This window comes from Rhinoraja longicauda, chromosome 8 (assembly GCF_053455715.1).
Source record: "Rhinoraja longicauda isolate Sanriku21f chromosome 8, sRhiLon1.1, whole genome shotgun sequence".
NCBI classification, from domain to species: Eukaryota; Metazoa; Chordata; class Chondrichthyes; order Rajiformes; family Arhynchobatidae; genus Rhinoraja; species Rhinoraja longicauda.
Genome location: NC_135960.1, coordinates 42010053 through 42036460, shown reverse-complemented (window position 1 = coordinate 42036460; position 26408 = coordinate 42010053). Strand labels below are relative to the sequence as shown.

Below are 26408 nucleotides of genomic sequence, written 5' to 3'. Positions count from 1 at the left end.
TTTAGGCCCACCTTACTCACTATTGGCCTGCAGTTCAAATGGTTGTTATATTTTAAAAGTTATTCACTTTTTAAACTTTAAAAATCACTTTTTAAACTTTAATAAATCCCTTTTCCACTTGCCCTGCCCATCAGCCGCGCCTGCGCAGTAATACCTCCATGTTCGACATCACAATGGGAACCCAACGTGTCTGCACCTGCACAGATGGGGCCCGTTGATTTAATACGTAAGATGACCGCCGGATCTGCGTGTGCGCTCAAAGCGTGTTGGTTGTCTGCCGGGGCGTCCCGCTCAAAGCAACGGCTATCGCCGTCGAGCTGCCGCTGCAGGAGAGGTTTGCACCCAACAGGTCCACGGGTCACTCTGGACGCCGCGATGGCTGCCCGGGGCCGGGGCGAATGGCTCCCTCTCCCCTTTCCTCTCCCCCCTCGCCCGGCCCCGGGGGAGACTCCCTGGCTGGCAACGGGTCCATGGGTCATGTTGGGGGAGCGTTGCCGGGCCCGCAGGAGAGGTTTGGACCCAACAGGTCCATGCCCGTCTAGTATCCTATAAATCTGTTCAGATAAACTGAGGAACAAACTGTGGGGCCGAAGAAAGAGTGTGGTGACCACTCACTCCTATTTGTATGAAACATTTGTGATATATAAAGATCCTTGCATGTTCCTTGGATAAATAACTGTGGACAGCATTTCTAGGTGGAAGATGGTGATGGCTAAGGCAGCAGGTGGCTGACAGTGTCTGCAATGGAAGGACTATGCCGATGGAGGCTACAGGATCATCCACACTTTCTCCATCTGAGTTTTCCTCCCATTCTTCTCTTCTGTTCACCGCCGGTCTCTGGTCCTGGCACCGTATCCAGTTGTACCTCTTTGATCCCCAGGAATGTAGCTTTCTGGACTCCTTTCCTTAAACTTCTTCCCCCTCTACTACTACCCTATAATCTGTCTTTAGATCTCACCTTCTGCTGCACTCCCCTCCCTGACTCAGTGAAGCTTTTTGTTTTGTTTTGTTACCTCGAACATATATAAGCTGTCACTAGACTACTTCAGAGAGTGTAATAACTCATACTTATAGGCAGGGCTGTGGATTCGATACCCAAAACACCCAACTCCGACTCCGACTCCGAGTTCTTGATTTCTTGTGTATCCGACTCCGACTCCAGCAGCACCAAAATTGCTCCGACTCCGACTCCATGGCCCTGCTTGTAGGATATCTGAAAAATGCAATACTTTTCCAGACAGGATATATTTGAAATTTAAAATATGGCCTTGACCATCCTCGGAATTTCTGCTTGCATTGAGAGAGCTGTTTGAGCTTTCTAAAACAAGAATGAAGTACTGTTTATCACTGTTTACCTTTCCGGTAAATTGAAATTTTAGGATGAAGGGAGCATATTACATGATGAATTAATAGCTTTAGCACAATATGTAAGTGTCTTGAATAAGGTGCAAGTGCAAGAGAGTGTGTTGGTAGCAATAAACTTATTATGCACAGTAACATTAAAATAGTTTAATATAACTTCACACTTCAATCTCATTGATAAATGTTCATCCTTTACATCTTGTCAGCTGTTGGAAAATACCAGTGTAGTGTTTCAACAATATTGCAATCCTTAGTTCCAAATTACGTGACACGTCCTTGCACTAATTTTGTAATCAAGTTTAGAAGCACTGTTCCTCGGCAGTATAAATAAAGGCTTTGTAAATATTCAAATATGAAAATGTAAGTTTAATTGTTCATTTACAACTATATTTATTTAAATATTTTAAATTATATTAAGCTACTGTGATATGCAAAAGTCATTTAAATGTTTTATATGGCAGCAGTGTATTTTTAAAGAAAATGCCTCTTAATACCATGCTGTTTGTCACTGGGGTTTGCCATCCATCTTGGCATGAATAACCTATTTTGTTTGCAGTAGGATGTGTAAATATGCTGACAGAAAAAAAAACTGAATCCTTCCTCAGTGCAAGCTCCCAGTGCTCAGTGCCTTGACTTCCGCCAGTGACTTCTGCTGCAGCAAGCATTACCTGCTAAGAATAGCTCTACTGCTTCTCGGCACAGTTGGGCACACTATTTGCCTGTCAACTTGCATCAAAGTGAAGACCTACTCTACTTAGGAAAAAGATGGGGGTGTTGATTATTTATTTTATTCATGCTGACTTTGATAGTTTCTGCAAGCACACATTCTGTTTACAAATTTCACAAGTATTAATATATTCTTGGGGTTAAAGAAAACAATCTTGTTTAAGTGATTCCGTAAATCTGGAGGACTGTATTCTTGCCAGATTGCTATAGTGTGATCACAACTGTGTATATGATCATCATCAGGTGACAGTTGACTTTTGCAGGAGATTAGACCCCATGCTTGGGGATCAAGTGAAAGTTGGATAAATAGGGTCTATCCAAGAGTTCTTTTTAGGAGCAAGCAATGAGGATTTTGTCTTGTGACCGGAGCATACCTATTTGTACTTTCATAAAGGCTTTTGACCATGGCAGAAAATATTTAACAAGAAGAACCATTAGCCATTAACTCAGTAAAAAAAAGACACAAAGTGCTGGAATAACTCAGCAGGCCAGGGAGCATCTCTGGAGAACATGGATAGGTGACGTTTCAGGTCGGGACCCTTCTTCAGACTTTAACGCATTAAAGTGTCTTCTTGAGAGAGTTAGACAGAATGTGACTAAGCCATGCAAGGAGTTATTTGGATAAGTGGCCTCAAGGTCAGCCAAGGAAATGCCTTTGAGGATGTCGAGAATGAAAGAAAGAGAGAGAAAGAAGGTGATGGGGGGGGGGGGGGGGGGGGGGGGGGGGAGGGGGTTGGGAGGTTAGGGAGGAAATTCAAGCTGAGAACTTCAAATGCCGACGACATGATCACCAAGGAGAGCCAAAGTAAATTAGAATTCAAAGTAGAGGAATACAGGAACTTGGAGGTTGTAATGACCCTGTTACAATCTGTACGGGTATTTCCATTTTTGGCCATAGGAACATGGCTTAGCCATCAGCATCAACTGCCTTGTCCCTCTTTCCCATCCTGTTCTCTCCTGAACCTCTAGGAGGGACTTTCTTTTCCAATGTTATTTCTTTTCTAATTTGAATATTGTATTATATTATTAGTTCACATTTCAGATGCATGGCAATCATGTCTGGATTTTCATTGCATCATATCTTTCAAACCCTCAAATGTATCTGCATACATTTACATAAAATGTGCAGCCATTTGATCTGACTATCCAATGCTGATGTTTAATCCCCATGCAATGTTCCTCAATACTTTTCAGCACATCCTATCTATATACTCTTCCACACTTCATCCTTGTATGTTTTCCTATTTCCCCAAAATCCAGCTATTCTATTTGCCTCAGCCTTATGTTATAGCATGTTCCACTTTCTTATCACTTTCTGGGGAAATGAATTCTTCCTGAACTTCCTACTTGATTTGTTATGGTCCATTTTCCATATAAATTGTCCATTCCTTTGACTTCTGTTCAAATGGAACCTTATCTATGCACACTCTATGGACTCTTTTCATCACATTTGAGGCCTCCATTTGGTTGCCTAACTTTTCTAGGTCAGGTATCAACCTATAAATCGTTCTTGCGCTGTCTCCAGTAATCTATATCCTGTCTGCAATTGAATACAGAGATGGCTTGGCTATTGTTTAGGTGGTTTAACAGTCTGAATTGTTTGGTGCTTTGTAAGAAAATTACCTCTACCCTTCTGTGGCAATATTGCCCACAGTTCATGCCAATCCACAACTGACACAGCCTTGCCAGGACCGGGTGTGAAGGAGTAGTATTACGATCAATATTTGAGGGTTCAGGTGAGATTTTATTAACTTTTTGTTTTGCTTTTACTTTTTTTTAGACTTTTAGAGATACAGCGTGGAAACAGGCCCCTATAGTCCACTGAGTTTATGCCGACCAACGATCTAACCCTACACTAGCACTATCCTACACACTAGGGACAATTTACAATCTTACGGGTTAATTTACCGACAAACCTGTATGTCTTTGGAGTGTGGAAGGAAACCGGAGAAGCTGGAGGAAACCTACGTGGTGACAGGGAGAACGTGCAAACTCCGTACAGATATACCCATAGTCAGGATCGAATCCGGGTCTCTGGTGCTGCAGGGCAACAGCTCTGCCACTGCGCCACTCCACTTTAGGATGTTTCAGAAAACATTAAAAGTTAACCATGTCGGTGGATTTCAAATTGCCTGCAGGTAAAGGATGGCTGAGTACCTTATTTGTAGATTTTTTTTTTACAACAGTCCAGTAGCTTCATGGTCACCATCACGGATGATAGCTTTTTATTACAGTTTTTATTAAAATACACATTTACATTTTCCAGCCCTCTGGATACTACTGCAGAAATTGACCATTATGATACCAATTAACTCTTTGAATGATGCTGCAGATTTGTGTGCTCCTCCTACTACTGAGATTGTTAAAGCTCCCAATGCTCACTGCTCAGGTCATTGAGTCCCAGTTGGAATAGAGAATGTTTCTTGCATAAGCTTCATTGGAGACTCTTAAATTTACCTGTCTTGGCCAGATACACCTTCTTGGTGAAATATTCTGTCTTCAACTGTGCTTAAAGTGTGCGCTTAAACTGCACTTAAAGTGTGTGTGCAGTTTATTGTGAAAGTATGAGAATTTCAATTGTAGCAGTAAGTGGAACCCTGTTTAGTGTACTCTGCTGAACTTTTTTCACATTTTAAAGGCCTCCACCTTGATTGACCCAGAATCAGTCCATTCCGGCCAACACTTACACTGCAGCTCTTTGGAAGTTTCTTGGATGCAATATTAAAACAAGGTTACATTTGAGGATGTAAAAGATCCCCTCGCACTTTCTCAAAGAACAAATACATTTTCCCTGGTGTCAATGTCTAACCCCTTTCCTCTCCTAAAACAGATTGTCTGTGGATTTGCTTGCCATTTGCAAATTGGCTTCTGCCTTTTCTGCATCAGGTTTAGATGACAGTTTAGGTTTATTATTGTCATGTGGTACAGTGAAAAGCTTTGTTTTGCAAGCAATCCACAGATTTTATATACCATTTATAAATACAATCAAGTCAAATTCAAGTACAATAGATAGAGCAAAGGTGAAGATCCAGAGTGCAAAATATAGTTCTCAGCACTGTAGCGTATTGGAGTGCATCAGTTCCATAGCATCAGTTCCATAGCCAAAGTCCACTATCCAGAATGTGGTAGAGGTGAATTGGACAGTACCCTAGCTTATGGAAGGACGATTCGGAAGCTTGGTAACAGAGGGGGAAAAGCTGTTTGTGAGTCTGGTTGTGCGTGCTTTCAAACTTCTGCACCTTCTGCCAGATGGGAGCAGAGAGAAGGAGGAATGACCAGGGTGGAACAAGTCTTTGATTATGTTAACTACTTTTTGGAGACAGCATGAAGTGTAGATGGAATCAATGGTGTGAAGTCTGTTCAGTGTGATGGACTGGACTACATTAACAACTCTCTGCAATTTGTTGTGGTCTTGTGTCGAGTTGTTCCCTAACCAAGCTGTGCTGCAACCCGACAGTATGTTTTCTATGGTACATCTGTGGAAGTTTATAAGAGTCACTGATAACATTCTGAATCACCACAGTTTCCTCAGGAAGTAACGGCTATAGTTAAGTGTATGCTTCTGTGTGAACAATGCTGAGGTGAGTGCTGAGGTAATGAAAGAAGCAATACCAATAGTTATTCATTTATGTGCGGTCTTTCCATCCAACTGCTCCTTAGTATTGCCACTGTTGAGCAGCAAGAAATAGAGTTCCATCAGTCACTTTCAGAGAGCTTGATGTGGGGCAGGTAGGTAGCATGCCACTGGGAGATAGTCGAGGTCTGGGGCGAGGTGTAAAACGTGATCAAAGCTTTAACCGCAAACTAAATTATCTCTTTTTTACTGCCAGTCTGAAATGTGTTTATTTATAAATTGAATAATAAGGAATGGTGAGAACTCAGCCATGGCAGAAATGGTCAACCAGAACTAGTGGCACAGGAGCTTTGTATTGCACAGTCCCACAGTCAGTCCCATTAGTCAAATGGGCAGTAAACAGATACTAGGACCAATGTTTTGATTCACAGCTATTTATGAAATACTGCAATTCTTTGTAGGGCTATGAGAGATTTTTTATATTGACTAGATGAATTACATAGACTTAAAGCATACAACTATTGACTAACGAGTGGGAGATTGGAAAGATCACACATAAATGAATGGCTATTGGTATTCCTTCTTTCTCACATTTAGATAGTACATTTGACTTAAGATGCTCTGAGAGATGTTATTGTCATGTTATCACACAAAATTGATTGCAAATCACAGATGTTAGGATATATCACTGAAAGCATGGTTAAAAAGATATGTCTTACCAAGCAGCTGGTGGGGTGGGGGGATTCTAAACATGATGAACTATAAATGAACCTGTTGGCTAACAGGTTACAGAAAAGATGAGGTTATAAGCCTGTACCGGTAAGAAACATTTCTTGCTTATCTTCCTCCCATTCCTTATTCCTTATTGCTCCTACAACCGATGAGATTCCTGTTGGTTTTTTACTCCAGAAATTTGCATCATGCCTTTGGAATACTAAACATGTCTCTGATTGTGAAGCATGCTCTCAGCTTTCATATTTATTTTCTTAATTCATGTTTATTTTCTGATAGGAAACAAAATCATCTGTAGGCACTATTGATATGCTGAGCACATGTCTTAAATTTGCACAGCTACTGCCTCTAAGATGATTGTGCTCAGATAAGGAGAGTACTTTGTTTAAATTAGTGTTTGAATACAACACAATTATTTGAAGTTATATGTCATTGGGTTTAAAGATAATTTATTGGGCCTTTGAAGTCATTTTATTTCTTTATCCAGATCTTGCATTCCGCTTGAGAATTAATAAATCTAAATCTGATACAGGCATTAAAGTCGTCTCTTTTGATGGTGGACCATAGCTGTGCCAGAAATTGGGTCTCTGCGGTTAACCCTCAGTGTATTTGTAAATGATTGCTTGCAAGAGCTCAACATGTCCCCTGTTAGTAATTGTGGGTGCCAGGTGACAAGATGATATGTAATGCACTTTCTGTTAAATGTCCCGCTGTTGCCATTAACCAGGCTTACTTATGACCGCTCTGGTGAGGGCACAACACAATATGAAAGGCCTCTATTTCAGGAGAAGAGGGGAATGTTACTGGAAATGAAATACACCTCACAATTGTGATTTTTATGAATGTCTGCATATTATTCCTTTGAAGTGAATGATTAAGAGTGCCCTGTTGATGTGTTTCAACTCCAGGTTCAGGCCCAAGTGCGGAATACAAAGATACAGTTTGACAAACTAAAGAATGACGTGTGTCAGAAAGTGGACTTGCTTGGAGCGAGTCGTTGCAACCTGCTCTCCCAGTCACTTGCTGCTTACCAGGTAAGGAGGTTTCAGAGATGGAAGCAGGCTACGGCCCCCATGTCCACACTGTCAGTGGCACCCATCCATATCAGTCCCATCTTCCAGCACTTGGTCAATACCCTTCAATGCCTAGGCAATTCATATGCTCATCTAGACATCTCCTGAATGCTGACAGCGACTCTGCTTACCTCACTCTCTGGCATTGTGGTCCAGGTACTCACCACTCTCTGGGTGAAACAGGTCCTCCTTAGGTCCCATCTAAATCTCTTACCTCTTACCCTAATCTATATCCTTTAGCTTTATTCATTTCTGAAAGAGGAAATGAATTCTGCAATCTACTTTGTCTTTACCCCCTCAAAGGTTTATATATCTTAATAAAGTCCCCTCTTAAACTCCTAACTGCTACAAGGGAAAAGGGCCTTGCGTCTCCAGATTCTCTTCATAACTAAAACTCTTTTTATCGCAGGCAATATCGCAGAATCTCCTTCCACATCTTTAGATTTTAGTTTTAGAGATATAGTGCGGAAACAGGCCCTACGGCCCACCGAGCCCAGGCCGACCAGCGATCCCCACACAATAACACTATCCTACGCACACTAGGGACAATTTACAATTATGCCAATCCAATTAATCTACATACCTGTACGTCTTTGGAGTGTGGGAGGAAACCGAAGATCTCGGAGAAAACCCACGAGGTCACGGGGAGAACGGACAAACTCTGTACAGGCAGCACTCGTAGTCGGGATCGAACCCGAGTCTCCAGCGCTGTAAGCGCTGTAAGGCAGCATTGCTACCGCTGTGCCACCGTGCCGCCCCTTTGCACCACCTTCTCCAGTGCTATCGCATTTTTGTTTTAAAATGGTTGTCATAGCTGTGTGCAGTACTCCATTTGAGATCTGACCAATGTTTTATAAAGATGGAGCATAACCTTGCTCTTGTATTCAGTGCCTGACTAATGAAGGTCAGCATTCCGTATGCCTCCTTGACCATGTTACACTGCCACTTTCATGGCTCTTTACATTTGCATACCAAGGTCCCTTTGTTCTTCAGTACTCCTAAGGATCTGACCATTCATGGTGTATGTCCTGAATGAATGAATGAAGGAATACTTTATTGTCATGTGACAAGTCACAGTGAAGTTCTTTGCTTGCATACCCAAGGTATGCAGCAGTCGCCACATAAAGGCCGCCCACAAAATTACAAAGTATCCTGTGCTAGGTCCACAATTGTTCACGCCCCTCACACCTCCCCCTCCTCCCAGTGGCCCCCCAACATCGGGTCCTCCAGTATTCTTCCCGCTCCCTCCCAGTGATCCCCCCACGCCAGGTCCTCCTTTGTTATTCCCCCTATCTCACGATGGTCCACTCACATCGGGTCCTCCATTATTCTCCCCCCTCCCTCCCGGCGAACCCACCATGCCGGGTCCTCCTTTGTTCCTCCCCCTGGCAGCGGCATCCAAGCCTCATTAGGATTCAGTCCGATAAACAATCTTCCACGATTATCCTCTGCTTTCTTCATGAAGCCAATTTTCTATCCAGTCAGCTATCTCTCCTTGGATCTCATGCAATCTAACCTTCAAGAGTAGTCTACCATGCTGAATTCCATATAGTCTACTGCTCTGCCTTCATCAATCTTTTTGGTCACATCTTCAAAAAACAGAGATTCATGAGACACGATCTTACGCTCTCATGAGCTTACGCTCCCTAATCAGCCCTTAGCCATCTAAATGCATATATATCTTATCCCTCAGAATACTGTCCAGTAACTTTTTGACCACAGATGTTAGGTTCACTGGCCTGTAGCTCCCAGGCTTTTCCTTGCAGGCCTTAAATAGAGGCACATTTGCCACCCTCCAGTCTTCTGGCACCTCATCCGCATTTAAGGACGACTCACATAAATCCCAGCCAGGGCACTTGAAATTTCCTCCCTAGCTTTCCACAGTCCTCAAGATTGGTGGGAATATAGTACATCGGTCCCAGTAGCTATACCGTGGGACAGAGTATACATTAAGAAATAATGGGGGCTTTGTAAGAAAGTACTGCAATAATAATGGGCAATTTTGTTTATCAAATAGTTTGAGCAATTCAAATGACCAAGGGTAGCCCTGAGGATGAATTCACATTGAATATGTGGATGATTTTTCAAAGCAATACACTGGGAAACCAACTGGGAAGGCGGCTATTTTAGATCTGGTAATGTGTAATGAAACAGGATTAAATAATGATCTCATTGTAATGAATCCCCAGGAAAGAGTGATTATAATATTGCTGAAAAGAGCACTGTACTCCAAAATTTAAAGAACTAATTATAATGATATGAGAACAATACTGGTTAAGGAGGACTGGGAAAGCTGGATCTGGCTCGCTGCCATTGGGAGTGTGCTGGAATCCAGTATTAAAAAGAACATTTATGACCTCAGGAAAGTTAAACAGAGGAAACATGGTTATATGAAATGGAAATCATGTTTGACAAATTTGCTAATGTTTTTTGAGGTTGGAACAAACATGAAAGATAAAGGTGAGCTGGTAGATGTAGTGTAGTTGGATTTCCAGAAGGCATTTATTAAGTTTTCCACACAAGCTAAGAGTGCATGGATTGGGAATACATTAGCATGGATCGGAAAAGGGCTAACATAAAACACAGTTGGGATAAATGAGATATTTTCAGTTGATAGTAACTATTTAATGTGTGCCAGAGGATCAGTGATGGGACCTCAACTGTTTATAATATTTACTCTTCATTAAAGAAGGGACTGAGTGTACTGTCACCAGAAAAAATAAACACATGGTGCTGGAATAACTCAACGGGTCAGGCAGCATCTCTGGAGAACAGGGATATATGGCATTTATGTCTGTTTGTGGTGGGGGGGAGAAAGCTGGAAGAGAAGAGGAGCAGGACAAATGATAGGTCAATGCAGGTGAGGGGGTTTTAGATAGGCAATGGTTGGACAAGGGCTAGAGATGAAAAGACAAAAAGTGTGAGATAAGGATAGAAGATGTACGAATTGTGGAGCCTGAGGAAGGAGCATTGGTGGAAGGGGAGGGCACAGAGAATGAATGTGATTCCAGCTGGGGCGGGTGGGGGTGGTGAGGTATCTAGGTTAGTTATCTAAAATTGGAGAATTCAATGTTCATTCCATTAGATTGTAAGCTACCCAAGTGGAATATGAGGTGGTGTTCCTCACTCTCTTAATATGAGTGTGGCTTCACTCTAGCAATGGAGGAGGCCCAGGACAGATAGGTCAGTTTTGGATTGGGAAGGGGAGTTAAAATGGTTAGTAACTGGGAGATTCAGCAGGCCTTGACGGGCCGAGCACAAGTGTTTCGCGCAACAGTCGATGAGTCTACATTTGGTCTCGCCGATATAAAGGGGGGCATATCGAGAACACCGATGCAGTAGATCGTAAGATCATAAGACATAGGAGCAGAAGTAGGCCATTCTGCCCATCAAGTCTGCCCATCAAGTCTGCTCCAATGCAATTAGAGGGGGTGTACGTGTACCTCTATCTCACTTGGAAGGACTTCTGGAGTCCCTGGATGGATGTGAGGAAGGAGGTATAGGGACAGGTGTTACATCTGCGGCTGCAGGGGAAACTACTTGGGGAGGGGGTGGTTTGAGTGGGAAGAGATGAGTCAACCAAGGAGTTGCAGAGCGAGCTATCTCAGTGGAAGGTGAAAAGGTGTGGAGATGGGAAGATGTGACTGGTCGTGAGATCAATTTGTAGGTGGCTGAAATGTTGGAGAATGATGTGTTGGATGTAAAGGCTGGTGGAGTAAAAGTATGGACCAGGGGAACTCTATCCTTGTTCCGTCTGGAGGGAGGGGGAACAAGAGCAGAACTATGAGACACAGAAGCTACAGCTACCACAATCAGTCTGAAGAAGGTATTTCAATCTGAAACATTACCCATCCATGTTCTTCGAAGATGCTGCCTAACCAGCTGACTTGCTCCAGCATTTTTTGTAAACTAGCATCGGTAATTCCTTGTTTCTCCATTGTACTGTACCAGATTTGCTAATGATACCAAAAAAGATGGGTTAACTAATTTCGAGAAGTACACAAGGACCCCGAGATAAGTCGTGAGGGGGAAGACGGGGTATAGTGGGAGGAGAGTGTGAGGTCATCCACATCACAAGGAAGAATGAAAAACAAAAGCATCATTTAACTGGAGTGAGATTACCAAATGTTCCATATGGAGGAATTTGGGAGTCCCGGTGAATGAAACACTGAAAACAAACATACAAGTGCAGCAGATAATTAGAAAGGCCAATGAAATGTTGGCCTGGGGTGTGGGGTATAAAAGTAGGGAATTTTTAAAGCAACTTTTCAGATCACAGGTGAGACTGCATCTGGAGTATTGCATAAATTTCAGAGTCGATATTTAAGGAAGGACATACAATGGACGAAAAACAGAGAACGTTCACTCATTTAATTCCTGGGAAGAGGGAGTTGAGATAGGAAGAGCAGTTGAACAGGTTGAGCCTACAGTCATTGACTTTTAGGAGAAAGGTTTAGGATTTGTTTTTTATTGCCACGTGTGCCAAGGTACAGTAATAAGCTTTGTTTTGCATGCTACTCAAACAAATCAGGTATACCATACATAAATACAATCAGTTCAAACTCAAGTACAATAAATAGAGCAAAGATGGATATATAGAGTGCGGAATATAGTTCTCATCATTGTAACGCATTGGAGCGCATCAGTACCTTAAAAAAGGTCAAAAGTTCTCAGTGGGGTAAAGGTGCACCAAACAGTGCCCTAGCTTTTGGTCGCACCGTTCAGAAGCCTGATAATGGTGTGGAAAAAGCTACTTCTGAGTCTGGTGCTGTATCGTTTCAAGCTTCTGAAACTTCTACCAGACAGCAGAAGGGTGAAGAAGGAATGATCAGTGCGGGACAAGTCTTTGATTATGTTGGTTGCATTTAGGAGGCAGTATGAAGTGTAGTGCAACCCGACTATGCTTTCTATGGTGCATCTGTGGAAGTTTGTAAGAGTCATTGGAGACATGGCGAATTTCCTCAGGAAGTAGAGGTGTTGGTGTGCCATTGGGAGAGATGATCTTATAGAAACAAGTTTCTGAGGGGAATTGACAGGATAATAATAATAATAATAATAATAATAATAATAATATTCATTTATTGTCATTGCAACGAGTACAACGAAATTAAAAAATAGCCAATCCTGACGGTGCGTACAAACATATATGCAATAAATGCAAAAACAAATAAATACATAAATACAATTATATTAAGTACAAGATTTTTTAACGGTGTTGCCTAGTGCAAAGGTAGTGTTCAGTTCTCGTATGGCCCTGGGGTAAAAACTGTTCTTAAGTCTGTTTGTTCGGGATTTGATCGACCTGAAACGTCGACCAGAGGGCAGATGAACAAACAGACGGTGGCCGGGGTGGGATGGATCTTTTATTATTTTGCCTGCTCTACTGAGGCAGCGTAGGCTGAACAGGTGCTCCAGGGAGGGCAGTGAGCAGCCGATGATCTTCTGGGCCGTCGTGATGACCCTCTGAAGGGCCTTCCTGTCCTTTTCTGAGCAGCTGGCGTACCATGTGGTTATACAGTATGCCAGCACACTCTCAATGGAGCAGCGATAGAAGGACAACATGAGCTTCTCCTGCAGGTTGGTTTTCCTGAGGATCCTCAGGAAGTGGAGTCTCTGCTGTGCCTTCTTTACTGTGGTGATGGTGTTGGTAGACCAGGTAAGATCCTCTGCGATGTGCGTACCCAGGAACCTGAAAGCGGGTACCCTTTCCACACAGACCCCATTGATGTAGAGTGGGTCGTATTCTACACTGGTTTTTCTAAAGTCAATTATAAGTTCCTTTGTTTTGGAGGAGTTCAGGACCAGATTGTTCACTGGTCCAAGCCAAGAGGATATTTCTCCTGATAAGGATATTTAGAACTAGGAAGCATAGATTCAGAATAAGGGGTTGCCCATTTAAATTGAGATGAGGATTTTTTTATTTTGCAGTTTCTACCCCAGAAAGCTATGGAGGGAGAGTCATTGATTATATTCATGGTGGAGATTAACGCACATTTTAAGCACAAGGAAGTCGACAGAATGTGGAGATAGTTGGCATCTGTTTTTGAGGCCATGATTAGATCAGCTGTAATTTTATTGAGTGGCGGAACAGGCTCTTGGCCAATTGCTTTACGACAGCTCCTAAATCTACTAAGGATATGACAAACAAGGGCGTAGATTTAAGGTGAGAGGAAAGAGCTTTAAATGAAATTTGAGGGGAATGTTTTTACACAATAATGGCTAATATGTAGAACTTGCTGCCAGAGGAAGTAATGGAATCAGACACAATCACTATCACTATTAATAAGAAACACTTGAACAGGGACATGAACAGGCCTAATGCGGGCAATTAATAAATTGATAAAAGGACAAAAAGGTTGCCTTAGACATTGGGTGCTGGAGGGTCCATTTCTGCGCTGTACATCTCTATGACTCCAACTGCCTCTCATTGATGACCAATAGTATTACCACCATTGAATATTTCTTACATCAACATGAAATTTAATTGAATCAGGTCATTAAATACTATGGCTGCAAGAACAGACTATCAGCAGGAATTTGCTGCAACCTTATCAAGAACTCTTTGCAGCATCTTCTAAGCCTGTGACCTCAACCACCTCGAGCAGCAGGCAGGAAAGTTACTGCATCCAAATTCCTTTCCAAGTTGCTCAGCAAACTGGTTGAGAAGTATGTTACCATCCTTAATCACTCGGTCCAAATCTTGGTATTGTTTCTCTAATAGCTGTAGGAATACTTCAATCATGCAGTCTGTATGGTTGAAAGGGATATTTCATCATCAGTGTTTAATGGGTGATTAGTGATGCACAACAAATGATGGCCTTTTCAACAACAGCTGGACCAGGCAGACGAATAGAGACACAGGGAACTGCAGATTTTGGTTGACTAAAAGGCACAAAGTGCTGGGGTAACTCAGTGGGTCAGGCAGCATTGGGCCTTTCTTCAGACAAATATCAGAATGTGCGACTTAGCACAAATAATCTTTTAAAAAGCCAGCACGGAAATGACAGGCCAAAAGGTCTCTCCTCGAGTGACTGCACACCTCCACCAAACAGTGTAAGTGCCAAGATTCTGTCCCGAAGGTTTTACTGAAGAATATCCTTTTTCAAATTAGCTTGTCAGACTAATCTTTGAACTTGTTTTCTGTGCGTTTGTCCAGACCACTGGATCAGTAATCCAGAATGCAGCCATAATACCAACATCCCCATTATCTTTTTGTCTTACGTAGAGCCATGTACTCCTCGAAGTCTTATTGAGAATTGTTAGTTATTAAAAAATATTTTTTGCTGTCTATTGCATTTGTTTCTGTTCTAATCTTTAAAAATATTCTTCTCTGCCTTGGCATAACCTATTACTTTAGTAGACGAGCATTCACTCTTGTAAATGGCATTGTTAATACATCTTACTCAGAGGTAATTCACTCTCATTTCTCCTCCCTGCTGCTCCCACTCTGCCACCATTATTTTCTGTTCAGCAACGTATCATCTTTGTGCAGTGAATGGTAATTTGTCCAGTTTGACGCTGCCATTCCCCACACTGCCAACATGCAGCTTTTCTCCTTATTTTTCTTCAGTGTCCTTGGCCCTTTTCCTATGCATCTAATAGTAATGTTTCTTGTTTTTATTGATTTAGAGTACACTACTTCACTTCTGGGAGAGAACCGCCTGCATGATGTCACAGATTCATGATTCCTTCAAGGGCTATCAGCCTTACACATTTTCCGCACTTAAGGTAAGATGGAAAGAAGACTCAGCCAAACAAAGCTAATTCGTCACCAAACCCCCAGCCATTTTACTTCTTAACAGAATGCCCCCTGAGTCTTCTCTCCAACCCATTAAAATAGCAAAAATAATAAACTTGTTATATTTCATCAAGATAATAGCCTCATTCTCACTGTGGCTTATTACATACAGGGTTGATAGCTGGAAGCGTTTGTGTACTCATGACTGGAATCCCACCTAGCCCATCGGTGGTCATTTCAGAATTTGATTTTTAAGGATATCTTAAAAATTAAGAACAAATTTAGCATGAATGAGAAATGAGATACTGTGGATAAATAATGACATGGGAAGAAATTAAAGTAAAAATTAAAAGTGGTCAGGAGACAAATAAAATAAATTGGGAAAGTGAAGTGTAACTATGAAATTCAAGCTATCAAGGAGCATCAAACAAATGATTGAATTATTCTGCAGAAACATAAAAGGGAAAACTCAGGATGGGAACTAAGATGATTAGGATAAAATCACAGGATGTATATAATTACTTTGCTTTGCTGAGAATGGATCAACTGGATATAACATCAAAGAAGAGATTATAAATTAAATAAACCCATTTTAAATGAAAAGAGGAGAAATACTAAATAAATAGATGCAACCCCGAGTACAAAGAAACCCCTGGCTTGGATGGCTTACATCCATGCTTTTTAAAGGAATGTACAGTTCACATTAAGGAGGCATTTATAAATATTTAATAATTTGTTCGTAATAAAAATCAGTTAAAATCACATTCAACATGTGAATTATATAGTCACAATAATATTAATTAAAATAAAATACATACTTTATTTCCCTTATCATTTTAGTGAAGATTAGCAATCTCATTCAAATGATGGTTGGCGCCAACATCTTGCATGAAGCCGGGGCCAGATGTGAAATACGTCTGGCTGTTCGGTGCACTACAGAACTACTGTTGTGTTGAGTTCAGTGGTGGGGAGCACGGACAAATGCCATACCAACTGTCCTCCACAACATGCCATCCTTCTGACCTGCAGCATCAGACATGAAGGTCCAGAACACTCTGACCTACAGTGTGCTTTTGGCTGGCAGTTCTTCATGCCTGATCAGCATGATCTCCATTTTGCGGAAAAACCTTAAATGAATGGATAAGCACCCTGGGCTCTTTGAAGAGGTGACAAAGAGATATACAAGTAGTTGTTTCCAAAATTCTTCAATCATGAGCCACCTGATAAACTGATAACTGAGAAAGCACCCGGTCTAACTTGGCTCATGTTTTTTTAACCTTTTGGGGTTGAGGGTATGGCTGGTGTTTATTGCCTATTTGTAATTGCCCTTGAAGTGAGTCTTGAACTGGTATCATCCTTCTGGTGAAAGTACTCCCACAACGCTGATGCAGAGGGTGTTCCAGGTTGACACCCAATAACATGAGCAATGATTATATTTTTCCATTGCAGGATGGTGTGTGACTTGGAGGGGAATCTGCAGATAGTAGTGTTCACCAGTGCTTGTTGCTTTGTGCTGTATCATGTTTAGGAATAATTTGCTTTGGGTCCACTTGTAGTTTGTAGCCAATAACCGATTCACACATGTTGTGTTGATTATTTCTTATAAACATGCAGAGTTTACAGGACCCTTTTGATCATCTGACCAAAGAGGATCTTATCAAGAGTAAGGAGAAAGAGAAGGAATGCATATCTAATGTAGACAAGTAAGTAAATATTCATGTGATTGCAAACCAGAGAAATTCGCTGAAAGTATCCGTACCTCACTGTTGCTACAAAGCCTATGTTTATCAATAAATCCAGTGTACAGAGGGATTGGGGTCCAAGTCCATAACTCTCTGAAAGTGGAAACACAAATAAACAGAGTAGTAAAGAAGACATACCAGTATGCTTGCTTTCATAGGTCGGTGCATTGAGTATATAAGTCAGGATATCTTGATGCAGATTTAGTTACACTTTGGTTGGGCCACAATTGGAGTATTGTTTGCAGTTCTGGTCACCCCATTACAGGAAGGATGTGGAGCCATTGGAAAGGGTGCAGAGGTTTAACAGAATGATGCCTGGATAAGGTGTGTTAGTTACAGGGAGAGTTTGGACGAACGGATTGCTTCCTCTGAAGCAGCGTAGGTTGCGGGGAGGCCTGATAGTAGTATATAAATTTATGAGAGGCATAGAAAATCAGAACCTTTCTCCCAGAATGGAAAAATCAAATACGAGAGGTGAGAGTCGCAACGTTTAAAGGCAAGTTTTTTTACAGAGGTTGGTGAATGTCTGAAATCTGCTGCTGGGCGTGATGGTTGAAGCAGATACATTAGTGGCATTTCAAAAACCTTTGGATATTCATATGGATATGTAGGGGCTGGTGTGATATGGGTTATGTGCACGTAGATAAGTGACGATCTTGGCATCAACTTCGGCACAGACATTTATGCTGAAGGGCCGTTTCTTATGTTGTACTGTTCTGTGTTCTATGTTAGATTGAGCTTGTTAATTGTTCTGTTTCAATATTCTTTGCTGGAAGAAAACACCTTTCAGACAGAGTCATAGAGTCATCCAGCTTGTAAACAGGCCCTTCGGCTCACCATGCCATGCCAACCAGACGCCCCATCTACGCTAGTCCCACCTGCCCGCGTTTGGCCCATATCTTTCTAAACCTTTCCTTTCCATGTACTTGTCCAAATGTTTTTAAAATTTTGTTATAGTATATGCCTCAACTACCTCCTCTGGCAGCTCACTCCATATACCCACCACCATCTGTGTGAAAACGTTGCCCCTCAGGTTCCTATTAAATCTTTCCTCTCTCACCTTAAACCTATGTCCTCTATTCTTGAGTCCCCTACTCTCAGTAAAAGACTGTGCATTCGCACTATCTATTGCCTTCATGATTTTGTACACCTCTATAAGATCACCCCTCAGCCTCCTCTGCTGCAAGGAATAAAATCCTGAACTGCCCAATCTCTCTCTATAGCTCAGGCCCTCAAGCCCTGCAAAATCCTTGTAAAAAATATGTTGTTACATCCTGCCTTCCTCGAGTATCTCCCTAAGATCATCAGAGACCCAAGAACAGAGAACAAGCCTATGAATCAACGTATGGTAGCATTTCCATGATTTGTACATTAGAAAGTCAATTTATATCTGTAATCCACATTGCACATCCAAAAAAATGTTTGAAGTGACTGATTTAGAAATACTTAATTGGTTCAGAGGTACGATGGGATGCCCTTAGGTCATTAAAGGTCTAAGGGTCACAATCTCTCAAATTCCTGGTTAAGACCTGACATGATGTAGTCTTGGATAAATAGACCCAGAGGTTCCAAGATACACCATATGTGCTTCATTCGTTGGTGTTAGCAAAGTTTGTACTTCTCCTCTCCTGGACCATGCTAGAAGAATAAAATCTCATCTCGATTCAAGCTTCTAATTTTAGTGAGTAAGTGTATAGAGAATAAGTGCGCGCAAGTAGGTGAGGGATGGTGTTTGTGAGTATTCGTGTGAGGGTGTTTTAGTGTGGGTGGTTGTGTATGAGTGAATGATGTGAGTGCATGTCTGAGAGATACTGTCTGGTTGACCACAGCAGAGGTTTGTTGATTTCCTCTGGTTGAGCTGGTGTGCACTCAATACTATTCAGACTCCCTGAAGGCACTTTAAAGACAGACTTGGTAATGCATGAACTGGTGGTTTTCTACAGCATCCTGTGCAAGGCACCCGGGCTAACCTACACAGTGAGGTTTTTTTTGCCTATTCAAGCTGCTATAGAATTGTTTCATGCTGTTCTTCAAGCTGCCCTTATCGGTGGTGGATAGTCTTCCATCAATTCTGCTTTAATAAAACTCATTTCAAGTGGAGACTGAATGGATATTGCATTTCTCTAGCTGGTGTAGGTGAGATGTTCTCTGCTGCAATCTGCAGGTCCATTTGCTGTGTGCATTTGCCTGTTGTAATTTATTTTCTGGGAGTTAAAATTACCCCTTGTTCTCATGGAAAAGACCATCTGATCAAACAGCAAGGTATAGTCAAATCCTGTGGAACAGTAGCTGATCTAGGTGGCTGCTGAACATCAGGGGCCCAATGAACCATGGGATTATTGATTTATTTCACAATAAGAGGATGAACAATTTTCAAAACAAAAAGAGCAGTTCACAAGATGTTTCAGGGTGGCTTCAATCATTGCTGAGTGTTATTCAAAGGACATAATTCATGGTATCCCGTGCTTGGAAAATTTCCCACTGAGTTCCAATGTCATTTTACCAATTTTGCACATTTGCAAAAATAGAGACAAAAAGATTGATCTATGTCTATATATCCTCTGAGAGCTACAATAATTACCCTCGTGTGGCATTCCCTCGTGAGAATGTATGAAAAGAAAATGAGAACCCTCTGCTACAGATGAAAGTGCAGGGAATGGATGCAGGTTAAATTATGAATACTACTTTCAGGTAATTAAAGGAAGTCCAGATTAAAGAAAAGTCCTGTGCTGTTCTTCCTGTGGTGAAAGTGAAGCATCTTTGCCTTTATGATTTTGTTGGTTGTGCAAGGTAAACACAGCCACTGTTTCTGCAAGTTGTATGAAAAGTCATGAAAGCATGAAAGTACAGGTTATTGTCACAGATCAGTGAATGAAGCAACCCCAATGAAATGTCGCTTTGATTGGCATTTGTTTATAGCATATGGTGCAACTCAGACTTTTTTTGTTGATACGTAGAGCATCGTATTCTGTGTAGTCTTTTTAGACGGACTGCTCAGTACCCAGGAGCTTCTGATTATTGGATAAAAGGTGATTACTTGGGCTTATTTGTAACTGGTAAATTGTAAGCAGTAGCAAGGAGCAATGAGGGGCAAGGATAGGAGAAAGTTGAGAAGCAGGAGAGCTGCGAAACAGATGTGAAGAGAAAAAGGGAACGGGTTACAAAGATGAAAGGGAAATGTGGGAGGAGAAAGAAGCAAATGCAAAAAGTGAAAATGAGTGAGAAACAACAAGCATTATGAAGGAGTGGAGTTAGGGGTGTTCAGGAGTTTGGTAATAGGTGGAGAAATGGGATTTCCAGCAAACAATGACCTTCAGTGTTGTTTGGGAATATGGACGTGCAACATTGAAGTAAAAGATCAGTGAAGAACAAATCCACAATGGAGAAGTGATGGAGGGAGAACTGGGTCAACTGAAAGGGACCTTGTAATACTGGAGGCTTTTTGCATCCTTTTGTTGTGTCCCCTTACATTGCTACTTCCAGAGTGAGAGAGAGAGTGAGATCATTTCTGGGATTATCTGAGATTGGGAGCCATAATACTGTTTTAGGGTCTTTGGCAGACAAGCCAACTTGAGAAAACAAGATTTGCAAGTAAAGGGATTAGAAAATAGGGAGCATATCGGCCACAAAGTGAATGAGGTGGATTGAAAGGAGGGACATACACAGGAATAAGTGCAAGGATATGGAAGGGGTATGGAAAGACATTAAACTTTGCGGGAACTTGGAGGCTGAGAGACTGATCTGCTGTTGGAGTTTAGAAATTAGCATTATGGTATGACGGGAAGTATCCCTTTGTGATTATCAAGTTGGCAATGATTTCTAAGTGTTAGAAAGAGGAGGATTTGAAAGGTGCAGTGAGGGAAAGAATTTGAGTTCTAGAAGGAATAGTTCAATACTACATTGCACTTTTGGTGTTCCTGATTATTTTCTTTGTGTGAAGCTCATTACATTTTCGTGACTTAAGTAATTCTGAACTCTGAACATGCTTAGGAGGACACATAGATTGCAAATGGGACTGATCATATTTTGTTGCGTGTTTCATTTATTTTCAGATTAGTGCTGTTTGATGAAGATGAAGAACCAGAAACTTCTGAAGGTGAGAGACTCAAAGGGTCTTACAACCAGTCTAGGCAGTAGGTGAGGAGTGCAATGAATCCAATTCTACTTCAAGCAAGGTTAATCCTATCTTTGATTGAAAACTACTCCTTATCCACACCAACCTCCAATGAAAGGCTCGGATTTCATTGTGATGAATATATTTTTGAGAATTTATCATCTTTACAGTGAAAATGACAGCAACACTGGGATTTTTGTGCTTGCATATTGTAACTAAGTTCCACAGTTGCCATAGGTGTTTCAGTCACAAGAATTGGATAAAATAGGAACAGGAGAATAACACTTGTGGCTGGGACTGGGAGGCTTGAGTTGTAACGGGAGGCTGCATAGGCTGGGCCTTCTTTCCCTGAGGCTGAGGGGTGACCTACTGTAGGGATATGAAATCATGAACTATTTCTCCACTGTCTCTACTGCAACCATACCCTTCCTAAAATATGGAAACAAGACTGAATGCATTGTTCCAGGTGAAATCGCATTATGCCCTGTAAAGTTAAGCCTAAACTTCTCTACTCAAATACTCTGTATCGCCAGAAATAATGGCCAGCACTTTGTTGGCCTGCCACATTACTTGCAGTACATGCCAACCCTTTGTGTTTCATATACTAGGATCTCCAAATCACGTTTGAATAATCATTTGCTCTTTTCTTCTTCCTTCCGAAGTGGATCACCTCACATTTTCCCACATTATACTCCATATGTCAACTTATTGCCCACTCACTTAACCTATTTGTATCCTTTCACAGACTAGAGGGGGTGGTTAATCTGTGGAACTCATTGCCACAGAGGGTTGTGGAGACCAGGTCAGTGGATATTTTAAAACAGAGATAGACAAATTCTTGATTAGAACAGGTGTCAAGGGTAATGGGGAGAAGGCAGGAAAATTGGATTCGGAGGCAGAGATCAACCATGATTGAATGGTGGAGTGGACTCGATGGGCCGAATGGCCTAATTCTGCTCCTATAACGTGAACTTGGACGAACTAATTGTAATCATTTAGAGTCTTGTCTGCCTGGATAACATGCAAACAAAAACTTTTCACTTTACTTCAGTACACGTGATACAATAAACCAAACTAAATGGAATTGAACACTGTGCAACCATCAGCTGAACCATGAAGATGGCTGGATCCAGGATATTGCCCTGAGAAACTCTGGGCTGGGATAAATGATCTACAACAATCTTAGTGGTCTTACTTTGTGTGAGGAATCATTTCAGCTGCTGCAGTGTTTTCCCTTTTGATGCACATTAACTTCACTTTTGCCAAGTCACCTCAATGCTAAAGATAATGAATGCTGAATTGATGTCAAAGACAGTCTCATCTTGTTCCTGGAATCCATTTCTGGGTTGTCCCTGTGATGAGATCTGGAGCCAATTGGTGCTGGTGAAAGTGCTGTGTGATAGCACTATCCACAGCTCCTTCATCACTTTGCTGATGATTAAGGGCAGACTAATAATAATAATAATCCTTTATTCGTCCCACAACGGGGAAATTTGCAGGGTTACAGCAGCAAAGTGGATAGCAAAAAAAAAAAAGCTTTTATTATAAATAAAATAAAGATAATTGTCTTTATTTACTGGTCTACTGGGAGCAGTGCCGGTTGTGCAGTCTGACAGGAAGGACCTTTGATATCTTTCCTTCACACACTTGGGGTGAAGAAGTCTGTCACTGAAGGAGCTGCTCAGTGCAGTGACAGTGTCCTGCATGGGGTGGGAGTCGTTGTCCAGCAGTGATGATAGCTTTGCCATCATCCTCCTCTCTCCCACCGCCTGCACTGAGTCAAGAGGGCATCCCAGGACAGAGCTGGCCTTCTTGATCAGTTTATCAGTTTATCTAGTCTCTTCCTGCCAGCAGTTGAGCTGCTGCTGCTCCAGCAGACCACTCCATAGAAAATGCTGATGCCACCACAGTGTCGAAGAAGGTTCTCAGGAGTGCCTCCTGCACGCCAAAGGACCTGAGTCTCCTCAGCAGGTACAGTCAGCTCTGGGCTTTCTTATAAAGTGCATTAATGTTATCAGTCCAGTCCAGTTTATTGTTCAGGTAAACACCCAGGTACTTTCCAGAGTCCACTCTCTCAATGTCCATTCCCTGGATGTTCACCGGTGTCGAGGGGGCGTGGCTGCGCCTGCGGAAATCCACCACCACTAATTGGGCAGTAATAAGATTAAGTTTGTCCTGGCCTATGTGGGCAGGACATACTTGGGGCAGTGACATTGTCAGGTGGATGCCATTATTGTAACGTGTAAAACCAGTACCGGGGCGCAAGTCTTCAGAACAACAGCTGGGATGTTGTCGGGTCTTGTGGCCTTTCTGTCTCCAGTGCTTTCAGCCATTTATTGGTTTGATGTAAAATATATGTAAAATTTGCTGATAACTTTTTTAATGTGATGATGAGGATCTCGGCAGTGAGCTGAGATGGATCATTCTCCTGGCATTCTGCTGAAGATGACTGCAAATGTGTCAGCCTTATCTTGCACTGGTCCTGCTATCCTCCCATGAGGATGGAACATTTCTAGAGGCTACTCATTTTATCAGCTGTGTAATGATCCACCAACTTTCACAACCCGTTGCGGTAGGACAGCGGAGCTTTGATATGATCAGTTGGTTGTGGGTTGGCTTTACACCATCCATAATTTGCTGTTATTCCATAGAGCAAGTTATCCTGAGTTACAGCTTCCATCACCTTGTTGTTAGATATTAGTGGTACTGCTTCCAGCATGCCCAATCACACTCCACAATGAACCTGGGTTATTCCTCTTGCGTGACTGTAAAGGTGGAGTGACAAGCATGCGGGACCGTCAGATTGTGGAGGTGTACATTCCTGCTGCTGTGGATAATCCACAACACTATGCTCCCTACATTCCTCTTCATTAAAATGAATGGGGATGCTGAACATGTACAGAGGATAGAATCCATAGCGATCGTGCTGGCAAAACGCAAGAAGCCAGCTCTCCTTTCCTGGAGTTCCTGCAGTAGAACATAAACGGCAAAGCCCCAGGAAAGCCTGTCAGAATATTTGTGAGTTCTTTGTTTACAAAACATACTTGTGGGAGTACCAAACTTTCTGACACATGGAGAAAAGTAATTTCTGAACTGATTTTGAAATTATGATAAATGTTATGCTTCATTTCAAGTATACTAGAATACTGGCTAAACACTGTCCAAGAGAATTCTGCATTGTCATTGGCTACTGAACCTGTCTGATGACATTCCTTCTGTATGTCAGCAATTCACTTGAGCTGCTGTCAGAAAGGAGTGGACAGTCTTGGAGGGATTGCTTTTTCTGAGGTCAGCTGTTGATTGTATGCAGCAATAAAATTCCAGCTGGTTCGTGACTAGGAACACCAAACACAAACAAAAGAATCAGTGTAGCAACTCAGAAAAAATTAATATATATCTATCCACTTCCCTCAGAGAAAGCAGGAACTTCCAAGATGACCTCTTTCTTTATTAAATATGGTTTCTCCACTGCTGTCATAGATGGATCCCTCACCCATGTCTCCTCTGTCCCATAATTCTGTTCTAGCTCCCCCTTCCCCCAGATGGAACAAGGATAGATTTCCCCTAATCCTCGCCTTTCACCCCACTCGTCTTTGCATCATTCTCCGACATTTCTGTGATTCAATGTGATCCCACCACCAGTCACAACTTCCCATCCCCACTCATTCTGCCTTCCACAGACAATGTCCCGTCTGCAACATTGCGGTTCACTCATCCCTTCCCATACAAATTATCCCATGTACTGTGCAAGGGAGAATATAATGGTTTTCAATTTTTTATTGATTTTTCAGTCCTGAAATTTATTCCCTGTAACCTTATTTTATGTTGCCTCATTCTAACAGGAAAGCAGAGTGAAGTACCAGTGAACACTGCAAACCAGGATCCCACACAGCTACCTGCATTGGGACCTTCCAGCAACAAAAAGGATTTCTACGAGACAGGTAAGAACAAATGCTTGCTCACGCACTCCACTTGATGCTGGTGCAATATATAACCCAGAGTTTTGGCAAAACAATTGTGGGCAATTGAAAGACATTTTCACAAGTACATGGTAATCCATGTAAAGTTTAGAGGAATGTGGGTCAAATATGGGCAACTGGAACAACCTTAGATGGGGGATCTTGGTTGGCACGGATGAGTTCAGCCAACAGTCCCCTTTCCATGTTGTGTGACTCTGACAGTTGTATTTTGTTGAGTATTGACGGCGCAATGAAAATAATATTGAGTAGTGTAATAGCAGGCACATTAGCAGCTTAAAGATGTGGACAAGGTCTTTCAGCTCATGAAGCCTGTATCTAGAATTTATTGAGATTGTGGCTTTAAGTTTAGGTGGCATTCATGGTGTGGTTGTGGAGGGAATGACTGTTTGGCACCAAAATTCTGGGTTTTATTTGGACCAGGATGGGGTTAAGCTATGGATTTTGGGACCAGAAAAATGAATGGAGAGGAGGAAAATCTATATACTAAAACTCTCGTTTGTTTGTTTGTTTGTTTGTTCCTGAACTACAGCCAAAATGGTACACAATAGCACGACAATTTTAGGCCCACCGTACACACCATCTTCCCTTTGGTGCTAATGGAAGATGTTTCATTGAAATCGGTGTTATATTTTAAAAGTTATTCACATTTTAAAGTTTAAATCTATCTCCTAGAGAGGGAGGGATGGGGGAGGAGGGAGGATAAGGGGGGATGAGGGAGGGGGGGGGGGATGGGGAAGGGGGAGAGGGAAGGAGGGAGTGAGGGGGAGGAGGGAGTGAGGGGGGAGGGGAAGAGGGGAGTGGGGGAGGAGAGGGTGCTGCACCAATGCAGGAGAGGTTTGAGCCTCATGGGTCCACTTGGTCTAGTTACCTATATGAATGCTGGGGGGAGATGGTGATGGTGAATCCATGATTGGGGTTGAAGGAGTTGACAGACCTGCGACTCAGATGATGGTGGAGTGGGCTGGAGATGGGGAAGAGCAGGAGAGGTTTAATGGTCTAAAGGATGACAGTAGGTAATTTGCGGATCTGACCTGGTGTTTAGCTGGGAAGACTGTTGTTCCAAAGGTGTCCAGAGATGGATGTACCCAGCATAATGTGGTCTAGGTTCCCCTGCAGTGTATCAAAATGTATATGGATGTCGGTCTATTTCTCTGGTGGCATCTGTAGGGGGAGGAACATAGCCAGGAAACTGGACTTCCAGCTCTCACACTGTGGCATAAAAATTGTTGATGTTGTAGATAACAAAGAAGGTTGTGAAAGGACACAAGGTGACCTAGATCGGCTGGAGAGTTGGGTTGGATTGGTGGCAGATTGAATGTAAAGTAGACAAGTGAGAAGTAATGCACTTTGGGAAGTCAAATGATGAT

At 42.1% G+C, this 26408-nt stretch overlaps 1 protein-coding gene across 4 annotated transcripts in view; it reads left to right on the top strand.

The window, feature by feature from the left end:
• Positions 1-26408, top strand: part of LOC144595881 (islet cell autoantigen 1-like protein) — a 90062-nt gene that overhangs the window by 48857 nt on the left and 14797 nt on the right. For all 4 annotated transcript variants that reach the window (XM_078403716.1, XM_078403715.1, XM_078403714.1 and 1 more), the window contains 5 exons: positions 7303-7428; positions 15097-15195; positions 16820-16908; positions 21000-21043; positions 24904-25002. In XM_078403716.1, the coding sequence (XP_078259842.1) occupies positions 7303-7428; positions 15097-15195; positions 16820-16908; positions 21000-21043; positions 24904-25002 (457 nt within the window). The remainder of the gene's footprint in view (positions 1-7302; positions 7429-15096; positions 15196-16819; positions 16909-20999; positions 21044-24903; positions 25003-26408) is intronic.